General features: G+C 40.7%; 1 protein-coding gene across 1 annotated transcript in view; it reads left to right on the top strand.

Annotated features, from left to right (window-relative positions):
- The window catches only part of WIF1 (WNT inhibitory factor 1), a 38,171-nt gene extending 26,278 nt beyond the window's left edge, over nt 1-11,893 (top strand). Inside the window, exons 5-10 of the mRNA XM_066183196.1 lie at nt 836-931; nt 2,519-2,614; nt 3,964-4,059; nt 8,008-8,103; nt 8,723-8,818; nt 11,076-11,893. Coding sequence (XP_066039293.1) covers nt 836-931; nt 2,519-2,614; nt 3,964-4,059; nt 8,008-8,103; nt 8,723-8,818; nt 11,076-11,197 — 602 coding nt within the window. The 3' untranslated portion in view covers nt 11,198-11,893. The remainder of the gene's footprint in view (nt 1-835; nt 932-2,518; nt 2,615-3,963; nt 4,060-8,007; nt 8,104-8,722; nt 8,819-11,075) is intronic.
- The last annotated feature ends 845 nt before the right edge of the window (nt 11,894-12,738 follow it).

Here is a 12,738-nt window from a genome sequence, read left to right as displayed (position 1 = left end):
ATGAGAATAGGCAGTCTCTCCTGCCTGCCTTATTCTCTGTGAGGGATCTGAGAAGGTATTTTTGAGTAATTGTTTTTCTATCCAGCAGCCCTTTTTGATGGTGTTCCACAGGGCTTGATTTAGTTTGCCTTCTTGTTTGATGGTGTTTTGAGGGTGGTGGTGGCACCCAGAAGTATTTCTCATCCTTGTATAATCCTGACAGTGCTGCCAAATGCTTTTATGTATTTGATCAATAATTGAGATAGAATGAGAGTTGATGATGATACAGAACTGTTGTGCAGGAGTGCTTTCATCTTCCTTTCTGGCCTTCTTCCATTTAGCCTTGATGCTCACTCTTTCACATGAACACAAATTTCATCATTGTCACCTCAGCAGTAACAGATGTGGTAATTAATGCAATGCAAGTTGCAGCGACATCTACTTCAGGCTGCAGAAATTGAAACTGGTCCTGCACACTAAGAGTAGGTCTAACCAGCCATGCCAGTTCTGCACTAAGTTGCCTGCTCATTTCTACACAGAGAATAAACTACTGGATGGAGCAGAGGATCCACATTGCTCATGCACTTATAGAGTAGTAGAGCAGTGAAAATGCAGAGTTCACCAACAAGTGCATCACCCATGTGAACATGTGATGGAACACCTGTTTGTGGACTACTAAAAGAAAAACTCATTTATCTTGAAGAAATCTTCACTGAATTTCCATTTCTTCAGTGTTTGTCTGCCAGCAAATACTTTAACTGTTGTGTCAAAGAAATATATTGATCCTACCAAGATCTGGCTGACAGCTGAAGTATATATAATATTTTAATTAAAATTGTTGTTATATTTTATGAAGCGGAATGTCCAGGAGGATGCAGAAATGGAGGGGTTTGCAACGAAAGACATGTCTGTGAATGTCCTGATGGATTTTACGGGCCTCATTGTGAGAAAGGTAATTTAATAAAAAAATCTCAACAGGCTTCTTTACCACAATCTCAAGAAAACTGGATCTCCTGCACTGTAGGCACTCCTAAAGTTAAGAATGGCCTGTTCTGAAGATTTCGTATGTTTTGAGCCCAAACATGTAAGAGAATTTTTATTATCATCCATAGTCTAGTGGAAATACAAATTGCTCACATGAAAAATATTTTCTCTTTCACAAATTGCTTTTAACAAAAACTGATGCAATAGTTAAGTGATCCCTAATCACAGGGAATCTATCTGGCAAGAAGACTAAATAAAATTCTTCTGCTAATGAGGACTAGCTGGGAAACAAAGCACAGTGCTTTAGTTGCTCTGCATTTGTTTATTTGCAGATAAGATCAGATTTGCAAGCAGGCTGAAAACAAAAATGGGAAGGGAAGATTCTCTTTCTCTTCCATGAGTGGATAATACCCCAGGCCAACATTTCCAGGAGTGAAGAACCAGGAAATTGGTGTGACTTGGCAAGGAAATTTGATCTTCCTATCCCTCCCTTCCTTTTCCCAGTGGCAGTCCCTCCCCAGGGTGACTGGAGATGCCCATCCCCATGGGCATCCTACTCCAATATAATCATTCACTCCCAGATAATATGGCTACATCAAAAATATTAAATACAAAGGATCAAGGACTGTTCTCTGGCCTTGGGAGCGACTGGCATAGCTTGCATTCATCTGTTTAATAAACTCTTACCTTCTAACAAACCCATTACAAATTCACTCCTGGGACGAGCTCGTGGTTACTACTCATCCCAAGACCAGAGCCAGGAGGATTTGCTGGTCAGCTGGGACAAAGCCGAGCCACCAACTATTTCACAAGATGATTTCACAAGGCCATTTGGCCCCATGCCTGGGTGCTTTTTAACTCACTAGCATGGACCCAACCTTGCTGCATGTACCAATTGTGGGCAACCACAAACTGAAACATTGCCCCCTAACATGCCTCTCTGAAGAGCCTTTTGGGGTGGCCACAAGGCAGAGAGGTCTTGGAAGAGCACAGGGGCCCCAGAGAAGATTCACTGGGAACATGCAGGACAATTTGGCTGCGCAGCAAGCTTTCCTAGCCAAAATTAAGTAGTCATGCTTATGCTCAGGTATGCAGGAGTAGGGAAGGTTCATTGTAAAACCTGCCTGTGTTACTGACCTCTCTGAGATAGTCCTGCCTTCACAGCAGAGGAACCAGAATACAGTCATAGAGAGGACTTGTCTGGAGGGATTTAAATATCCAAAGTCTGTAGGTGTATGTGGGTACTTTGCTCTTCCCTGTCTGGTATTAAACTATACGAGAGGCAATTTCTGCTTACATATGGAATCAGATTTGAACTTGAATTAGCCTACAGTTTCTAGTAGCACTATACAGAAATTGTCAGATACAAACCAAAGATCCAATAGATTTAACCCCCTACCAGAGGCACTTTGCAGAGGTGACGTAGAACAATGAAGGAAACAGAAGAACTTAGAACAACAGAAGGAAAAGTAGCTTAAGGAGTCGATGTGCCATGTATTTGAATACCAGTTGCCATCCCACCAGCAATGTTTTTTCTGCCCTTCCCACTCCTCAGCATTGTGTGTTCCTCGCTGCATGAATGGCGGGCTCTGCATCACACCCGGCCTCTGCATCTGCCCCCCAGGGTTCTACGGCATCAACTGTGACAAAGGTAAACTCCAGATAAAACCCCCCCGTGCTCTGCACACAGCAGCCTCTCTTCATTCACCTCTGGCAGTTTCCCTTTAGGAGTGCGTTTTGGAAAGTCAGTCAAGCAATAAGTAAATAACTTTTAAAGATACTGTGCTTCTTAAAATGGATCCTGTAGCACAGCCTGGCAGCTCCTGGAAGAATATAGGGATTTTCAGGTATCCACACACCCCAGCTCAGTGAAGGATAGTTTGGATAATCACTTCAGTTGATCCACTGAAAACTGTGGCTATTACTACAAAAATCACTTATATTTCTGGGGGGAGAAAAAAAAATTACAAAAAAAAAATTTCTATTTGAGCTCTAGTTTTTCTGTAGTAAAATTAATTTTACTATTTATTTAGTGCATTCATATGCTGCATCTGGACACATGAAAAAATATGCAAGCTATTTATTTTTTGTTGCTGCATCGAGTCTCCTGAAGGGTAAAAACTGACAATCAGTTGCTCAGCACAGTAATTTGGAATAGTCTAAACTACAATGTAGAAAAAACCCCAAGTAATTTCCTGCAGAAATATAACTGACCTCATTACGGCAGAGCAGAACATCATGCTGCATTTGTTTTTGCAGGTCTATATGAGGTAAAGAATGAATGCAAAAAGTCCTAGAGGACTTTACAGCAATATAGTGGGAACCTTCCTGTTATTTTGCACAAACTATTGGTGTCAGTGCCCTCATGTCTTGTATCTAGTCTTTGAACAGACTTTTAAAACATTTAGAAAATGCTTCAAATATGTGCTTTAATTAAATGCTCCCCATGTCTTGAAGGATTAATGTCAATCCCAGCTGTTTGGTGTAAAATCACATCTAACACAATGCAAGTCATTTGGGAGCTGAAAGTCAGAGTATTTGCATCTATGTTACCGCACAGAAAAACTCACAGAGCTTTCTTTTTAGTCAAAGGATTACTTAAGAACTGTGGTGAAGTGTCCTCTTGTAGAAGTAGCTTCCAGTCCTAGGCTGTGCTCCTTTTATCAGACACTGGCAGTGTCAATAGCAACAGTGCCTTAATCCTTCAATGAGCTTTATGTGTGGGGTTTGATAAAGATGTAGCATAGCCTGTCCTCAGAGAGCTCACTGCTGTATTGTTCACTTGTCTCGTTCTATACTGCCTTGTGTGTGTGCCCATGTAAAGCATTATGTAGGAATAACCACATTTCAGTCTTACTTTGCAAACCAGATGAAAAGAGGTTAATCCTGCTTTTACAACCTACTCAATGTTTATTTATGATGAACAGCAGAGAACATTAAGTCCAAGTTAGTCCTAGCTCATATTAATGACTTCGTTTATTCCTCTTTTATTTGTTTCAGCAAACTGTACAACAACCTGTTTCAATGGAGGGACGTGTTTCTATCTGGAAAAATGCATTTGTCCTTCAGGCTATGAAGGAGACCAATGTGAAATTAGTGAGTAGCATCTCTGTGTGCTTGTTTTTTTGTACATCAGCTTCTTCTAGTGTCAATACCTGGATGATAGCATGTGACCTGCCTCTGCTGGGTGCAGAGCAAGGGTCTCACACAGCAGTTTGGAACCCTCAGAGTCAGACACCACATGCCTCCAAACAAGTTCCCTACTTAGAAGTTTGATTCATTGCTGGACCATCTCACCCCCTGCCCTGTTCTGTTTGCACTAGTGACCAGGCTTGGTAACAATCCTCAAGCCGTAAGGATGCAAGCAGTAACCTGTGGCAGACAGATGCGCTGCCATGCCAAGCCTGTCGGGTGCATCTGTTTTCAAACATTGTGGCAAATCACGCTTGGGCACAGCAGATTAAGTTTGAGCTGACACCTCTGAAACGGCTGCTATAATTCGGGAATGAAAAGGTTGGGGCAAAAGGAGGACTGAACTGTAAGAGCTGAGAGCTTTCATGTAACATAAGTTACATTCACAAGGTAACTTGAGGATGTACAACCAGACCTCATTCTTCCTGGACTTAGAACTTTGAACAGGACACTGCAGAAAAGCTTTCCCTGCTGTAAATAATCCCACTGATACTCCCCAGAACCTTCACAGGAGCATGGAGAGCACTATTTGGCCTAGGATATGTAAATGCTGATTTTTTAATATACATCAGCAGAAACAAGCTTTTCTCACAATTAGGAAATTTTTATCACTTTGGAAATACATGGAAATAAACTCTTAACTTGCTGTCAGCCAATATGCAACAAGTGAATTGCTGTGCAGAGAAAGTACACAGGTACAGTAAGATCTATGTTTTGCTCAGTCTTTATGTGTAGGTTAATAGGTGTATTCAAATGTTTCGCCATGTCTCTGTGCATTGCAAGGCATTTTGCAACTTGGTGTCTAGTTCCCTAAACCTCAAACTTGTACATCCAAACTGAATAGAAAGATCTGAAATCAAAAAATTTCTGCAAAATTTGCCTTCATTTCTCCTTTTTATATCATTAAAAATTTAGGGAAAAAGAAGCAGCAAAACTATTGTTTTGAAATTAAAAAAGATTGCCCATTGATATAAATTCAGATCATATGCCACAAGAACAATAGTGTGCGTTTTCACTGGATTTACCTTCGCTTACATCAAGTTAAAATTTGACTATTTGGCAGAACCCCGTTTCTTTCTTCAGTCGCCAAGAAGTCAACATTGTTGCCATTTTTCAGATGAAGATTAAAGTGTGATTCAAAGAGAAAAGCATGTATTTTATGTTTGGCGGTGGTTTTTTGAGGAGAATTCTTAGAACTGTTATTACAGCATGTGTAATTAAGGGCAGTCCATTTAATTGATCTGTCTGAAGAGCTGAAGCTCATATTTGTCTACTGCTGCTTGGGATAAGTGCAACTTGTTTGACTTCCTGGAAAGGCTTATCTGTAAAACTCAAATTAAATTGATTAAAATATGGGCAGTAAACTAGTTTCTGTACAAAAGAAAAAAAAGCAAATTCGGGATCACGGTATGCTAAGACCTAAACTGGGACAATGTCAGTGAGAGCAAGGAAAGCTATGCACTTACTCTGGCTCTTGTAAAGCCAGGACTGCAATTGTTAGACTGTGATTGACAGTTGTCATCACCTCTGGGCACTGCACCAGCACCAGCACAGCGCTAGAAGATTGCAAGAAATCTAGACAAGGCTTAGAAACACCAGAGCAGAAACACAACTCAGTCCATTTTCTTAGATCCAAGGCCAGCTACATTCAGTCATGGGATTCTTAAAATAATAAGGGGGAAAACTTTTCAACAGGCAGAAAGCCATCTTCTGAAAATTGCAAGGTTTCATTGTTGTTTTTATTTTAACATTGGGTATAGGTTTTCAGTGCTTGTGTAATAATTGAATCCCTCTGTAAGACTCCTGGGAAGTGTACTGAACCCAGTCTACAACACTAACAAGCATTCTCAGTCTTTCTGATCTTTTTTTTGTATTTATAGGTATGCATTGTCTCTAATTAGTGTTTCACTTTGAATCCAGAGAGTTTTATTTTGCTTTGGATTCCCCTCCTACTTGTCACCAGCTGTTTTGTTGCTTTTTCCGTTTCTCAGTCAATAACAGAGAGAGTGATTACTCTTTCTGTGACATTCATTCTGTGACAATATCTTAGGCCAAAGTTAGTTGAGCTCTGCTGAGCCAAATGCTTGCCTGTTGCAACTTGGTGGAAGTTGGTGTCACATCTCTTGACTCATATCCTCTACATTTACCGAAAGAACTAGGAAAATTCATTGATTTATTTAGAATTGGTCGTTCCAGTTATTAATCACTTGGGATGCAAATGTTTGTAGAGTAGAATGCCTAAAGTTTCCCTCCCCAGAGTCTCCTGCAGAGAAACTGTGCTTTTACAGAAACTCTCCTTAGCAGAGTTTGTTCCATCAGCTGCTTATGAAACTTGTTTCAGGGTTATTAAAATAATTATGTACAATAGGAACGAGTGTTTCCTTTATATTGACAACAGCCGCATTTTCCTTTATATTGACAATACCTTTTGTGTATCACGAAGGTCTGCAGGGGTTGAAGGCTAAGTAAGTACTACCTGTGATGTCAAGCTCCCAAGAGGGCAGTCTGTGATCATGAAATGAGGTTTTCAGCCCCAGCAAGCCAGTGTTCATGCTTAAATTATGACGTGCAGGTCTCAGTTAATACCTTTCTTTTTAAAAAAAAGGAAAGGGAAAGGGAAAGGAAGCAGTTTGCTGCCCCGGGTTCCACTTTTTGTTCAGTCAGAGATCCAGGTAGATATTAGTGTTATATCTAGGAAGGGTGGTTTTTTTACACTTTTCTGAAGAATCTAGGAAGTGTAGTGGCATTAGAAAAGATAAAAAATGGGTTTGGACAACAATGAGAGAAGTTGCGCTGGTACATATGGGCACCAAGGTGGCAGGAAAGTGAGGGTGCAGTTCCTGGTGGCCCAAGAGTGCCCAGGGAGGTGACAGTGAGCCTCCCTCAGCCTGGGAGTGACTGAGCTCAAGGGCACTGTGCTTCCCTTCCTAGAGATGAGTAAAAATTTAATTAGTTCAGTAATGCAGACAGATTCTAACAGGCATAGGCAGCCTGATGATGGGACACTGGACGTTAAGTTTGAGGAAGGTCCCTGGTTTGTCATGCCCAGCATGAAAGAAAGAAATTGAGTATGGTTCCTTTCCACCAGCAGGGGCCTCCTCAGTCCCAGGTGATCAGGGCCAAACAAGACTTCCTACAACAACACCACCAGACCCAGCTTATGCCTTTGGCAAAGTCTGTGAAGGAAAGTAATTTCCAGACCAAGAGCCTGGAAAAATGTCTGCCAGTTCCAATTACTGTTAGCAAAGTTGCTCTGTTCTTTGCAAACAGGAAAGAAGGGCGTGTATTTTTAATGAGCCCTTCTTTTCTGAGTAGAACATCCCTCACTGCACCACTCACAGCACCACGGTGCTCCCCAGCCTGTGCAACTAGCTGATGGGCCCAGCCAATATGTTTACTATCTGCAAGTAGCAGCCATACCCGTCATTTCCTGGGTATCTTACTGCTCTCAGATGTCACTAGCTGTTTTTCTGCTGGGGCCCCTCAGGTTTGGATCCTGCTCTTTGGAACAGCATCGTCTGGGCAGTGCTGCCTCCCCTGACAGGGGGTGAGGAGAGCAGGAGTCAACACTGACCGGGCACGTGGGGGATTCTGCAGAGTCAGAGTGGCCAAACCTGGGCAAAAGCTGCAAGGTCACAGAGGCTTTGGCCATGCCAAATTATTGTCATATTTTCAAAGTAGAAGAACACTTATAAATTGGAAGCACAGACTTGTAGCAGTCTTTCCTGATGGATCCATAGAGCACACTCAAACATCTGATGAGCTTTTCAGGTACAAGGCAAGCTTGTCAGCCACTCGTCCCCAGTAGGTACAGAGGATTAAGACCATTGTTTCTGTGTTTCCAATTTCTAGGTAAATGCCATCAACCCTGTCGAAATGGAGGCAAATGTACTGGTAAAAATAAATGCAAGTGCTCCAAAGGCTACCAGGGAGACCTGTGTTCAAAGCGTGAGTACCAAAGCCACTCCATCCATCCTTGTGGGAACATTGAGCTCATAGTGCAGTATCTTCTTTACATAATGTCACTACTAATTGTTTGCTTTCAAAATAATTAAAGTTATTTTACTTTCTGGACATACATCATATACCAGTCTTAAGGTGTATTATGAAACCAGAAACATTTTTTTACAGCAGTGTGCTCACAGTCTCTTCTGTACTCTTGCATTTCTATAAAACAGCGGTGTGACAATTCAGCAATAGCAGATTAGTAATAGAGAAATGCTTAATGAAATGTCAGTACTTTGCCACGTCAAAATACGAGAACATTTTGTGAGTCGGGTGCTGGAGACTACTCACTTTCTCCCACTGGTTCTGGTGGATGCTCAGCTCAGCTCTGCTGTACAACCTGAATCTCTTGCCAGAGACTGAGTCAGACCTTGCAGGTAAAGAGATAAATGTGGGCTGTTTCAGACTCTGACTGCACTTAGTACAAAGGCACGGATTTACTTGGAGAGCATCAGCCTGTGCCAGGACCAACCCATCATGTGAAACAGCAGGGAAAGCAAATGTGTGACTGTGTCTGGATGAAATGTCAAGAGGCCAGGTGTATGTGTTCACTTTTTTACAGCTGTCTGCGAACCCAGCTGTGGCCTGTACGGCACCTGTGTGGAGCCCAACAAATGCCAGTGCAAAGAAGGCTGGCACGGGAGACACTGCAATAAAAGTAAGTGAGAAACAAGCCCTGAGAGTCATATCTGAGGTGTTACACACACAATGCTATACAGAAATTACTGCCTCAAGAGCCTTTCCAGCATCATTAATGACACTGCATACCTTTTTCCTCTAATCTTTAATCCAAGCAATAAAACAATACTCCATAATTTTTTCAAATACTCCATAATTTTACCTACTTTAAAAAAACTCATAATTATTTGAAAATGTTTTCTCAAGATTGTTTTTGCATCAGAAATTCCAGAATCTGGTATCCATCAGAGGAGGACCTTACATGTCTTCCAACCATAGTATGGAAGGAATCCAATTCCTTCAATACTTCTCAGTAATATCAGCTAGTTTTAAATGCTGAGTAGGTATTTTTAAAAGTAAAACCCTGACAGGTTTTAAAGCTGATTGAAACTTAGAAAAAAAAATCCTTTAGAAATTTTGGGGAAAACTTGAAGAATTGTGCAAGGTCTGTTTTTAGCAACTTCAAGTTTTCTCCTCCTCTTCCTACCTGTGTTCCACAGCACACAAAATACATTGCCCCTAAGCAAAGTTAAAGTTCTCAAAAAGAATTTCTGTTGTGCTTTTTTTGATCCATTTACCACCTATTGCAGCAAATGTTCATTTCACTGGGGTTAAAATGGCACTGTATAATTGTTTGAAATGCAGTTGGATATATCCAGTAAGAACTTAAGATTTAATTTTATGTTTCATGTGCAACAGTACTTTAACAGCAGATCTTCAATATACAATCTTTATATACTCCCAAAAGATACTAATGTTTATCACTATGGGCTACCAATTCATATATTGTGTTTTATGTGTCAATAATAAAAAAGTTGAAAAATTTTGCAGCTACAAAACCGATCAGTCATAAGGAATGTGAACCTTACATTGCAGCTTCAGCTGGATGTTCATTTGTATTAAAACCTGTTGTTGCATATGATTTTTGTCACATCAAAATGTATTAGAATAAATATAGTATTTTCACTAAAGACTGAGTATTATCCAACTAAGATGGATTTTGCTGTGAAAATTAGGTTTGCTCTGAAAATTGGGAGTCCACTTTTCTGTTGTTACCTAATGGATTTGTGTTTAAGTATTCATTCTATTGTCTGAAGGAGAAATACCATTAATATAAGTTATGGTTAGAAAAAAGATATGAGGAAATGAACCAATATGAACTACAGTTCATAAGTTCGGTATGAACTTTTTCTTCTTGTCACACTCTTCCTAAAGAGAACTCAGATAGCAAATTAAAACAAATACATACTTTGGGTGAGCATCACCAAAGAAGTAATTACCTGTACAACAAAACCAAAGCTCATACCTGCCTTGTGATGAGAAGTCAATAGTCTTACATTATTGTAAACTCCAAGGTTTTGTATCCTTCACTGCTCGGAGTTTGGGTACAGCCCTGCTGCGTTTAGTATTGCAAAACTCTCGTATTCAGTGAAGAAACTGTGAAATGGACATTTGGGCAGAATTTATCCCCATTTTAAGTGTCCATTAATGTGCATGCACTGCAATTCACTCTTTTCAACTGAAACCAAGCATCACTAGATCTTGAGAGGAGACTTATAGTTAACTTGAGAGACTTGTTTCATATTCTATCAAATGAATGGCTCTTTGGTAAAGCTGTTTTCTTAAAAAAGAAGTAGTTAAAAATTGAACAGAGGACTCAGTTTTTCAAAGTCATTTCCATGAGCTTTAAGTAATGAGATGGGTAAATGAACCTATAAAGAATTACAGCATAATACTTTGGATTCCATTTTTATTGTTCACTTTCATTTTCCAGAACAAAGCAGCTCTAGTAAGCCTGTTTCAGACGCCTTTCCCCTCCCCCCCAGGTGTTTATGGTCACAGTGTTCTTTTTCTTCGCACTCAGCCATAAACCAAAGCCCAGCTCAGGTAGCTGGTGCAGATTCTCCCCAGGGAATTGCTTACACCCCATTCTAGAGCCTTTTGCTGGAAGATCATCATGACTGTGACCCATCTGGTGTGGGGGTTACATATATGAGCCCCAGGCTGAGTGACAGCCTGGCTGTGCTGAGGTCCCTGGGCTCCCTGGCCAGGCCAAGCATCTTTCTGTCTGGCAGGACTTTGTTCGTCCTGAGAGGTAAGAGAGGCATGAGCACATTTGTAAGGCAAAGCAAAATCCTTTGTTCAAATGGGCCAGACAGTTTCCACTTGAAATATTAGCTGTGGATCACGAGCCCACTTCTGTGGATTCTCTTTTCTTGAACTGGATAATTTTCCAGGGTACGGAGCCAGCGGTGTGAGCGCCCTGAGGCCGGCAGGCAGCAAGCACAGGCAGCACACGCCTTCACCAAAAAGGGCTGAGGAGAGGCATGTTCCACCCGAATCCAATTATATCTGGTGAACTCCAACATCTGAAATGGTTCGTGTTACACAAAGTTCACAGCCTTCATTAACCTCTCATGGATTGAATGGTAACCTGCTGTTCATTACAGCTAAGATTACCGGCTGGAATTTTATTAGCTTCATTATAAACCACTGAGCTGACACTTACTATTCCTTTTAAGTTTTATAAATACTTCTGTAGCATGATTATATAGGCTTCTTCTCTCAGTGCTTTGGATGGTGTCTTGTACTATACTTCAGTTACATTTAAACTTCCTTTTTTGGTTATATAGCTGCAAATATTTTCGAAAAATTTAGTAACAATATTCAAGCAAAAAACCCAGTAGATGCTAATCCTGAATTATTTCAGTGACTACAGATGTAATTTGCCTAAGACAAAAGAGAGGCGCATTCTGCAAACTTTTACAAATTGTATACTTAGACTTTTCCCTGAGAAAAACAAACAAATAAGTTACCTAATTTAAAAACTGAATAACTCAGTTCAATGTTATTTTTGGCTTTACAGTTTTGTGTATTAAAAAGAAACTGCAATGGTGCCATTTAACCAACATAATATATTGTAAACAAAGTAGAGCTATAATGTATGAAGTTTCTGCATCAGCTTGAAACAATATAATATATTGTAAACAGAACAGCTCTTATGTAATAAACTTTTTATACTGATGGTTCTGTACAAAATAAAGATGCTGCTTTAGTTTTTTGAGTACTGCTCTGTGTGGCCTCCTGCGGTCTCATCAGCACTGGGTTGGGACGATGGCTTTTCTAGAGCACGTTCATAAAACAGTGGCACTGTAGGGTTGGTTTCCCTGTGCCTGCTTTTAGCCTCAGAGTACTTAAAAATGTTTCAGAAGAGCAAAAAATATTTCAGAAGAGCTTCTTCTTGTGCCTTTGCCAAGGAGGGGATAACATGGAAGGCTGCGTGTTTCACTCCCTGTTCTTGTCCTCCACCACGACCTCCTTTCCCCCAGCACCGCCAGTCAGCCAGGTTGATGTGCCCAGCTCGTGGCACCTCAGGTACTCAGAATATTCTTCTCACAGCTTCTGTCTGAGCAGGTGATAGTCCAGCCCTGGCCATGTTTCCTGTTCAAGGGTGATGGTCAGACTGTAGAAGGTTTGGGTGTTGCTTCTTGCAACAGTCAAGGGCTACATGATTTGTAATTTGATGTGGCTTGGAAGCAGGAAATGTGCTTTCTGTCTGCACTGAAGAACAGTAAATATCCAGTGAATTATTACTGATCCTTGCTATACTGTATTTCTGGCAATCTTATTATCTGGGAGAGAAATAAAAAAATAACATATAGTTGGAAGCATTAGAGCTGGGCTTTTCCCTTTACCAAGGCCAGAAAGAGGAGATGTGGGCAGGAAAGGTGCTCAGCCTCTGCCCATAGTCAGTGCTGTCCCAAAAGCACCCTGTTCAGATTTAATAAAAAGAGATGGAAAAGAGGCAGCCTGAGGCAGAGGAGAAAACATTTAGGTGATGAAAACCTGGGTAGAGCTGTTCATGAAGGAAACATTTTTTGATATTTTTCTTAAAAGTGA

This window comes from Chamaea fasciata, unplaced genomic scaffold (genome assembly GCF_029207755.1).
Source record: "Chamaea fasciata isolate MVZ Bird 193981 ecotype frontalis unplaced genomic scaffold, bChaFas1.0.hap1 SCAF_5, whole genome shotgun sequence".
NCBI classification, from domain to species: domain Eukaryota; kingdom Metazoa; phylum Chordata; class Aves; order Passeriformes; family Sylviidae; genus Chamaea; species Chamaea fasciata.
The sequence above is the reverse complement of the archived record's forward strand: the minus strand, read 5'-3'. Positions and strand labels throughout refer to the sequence as shown.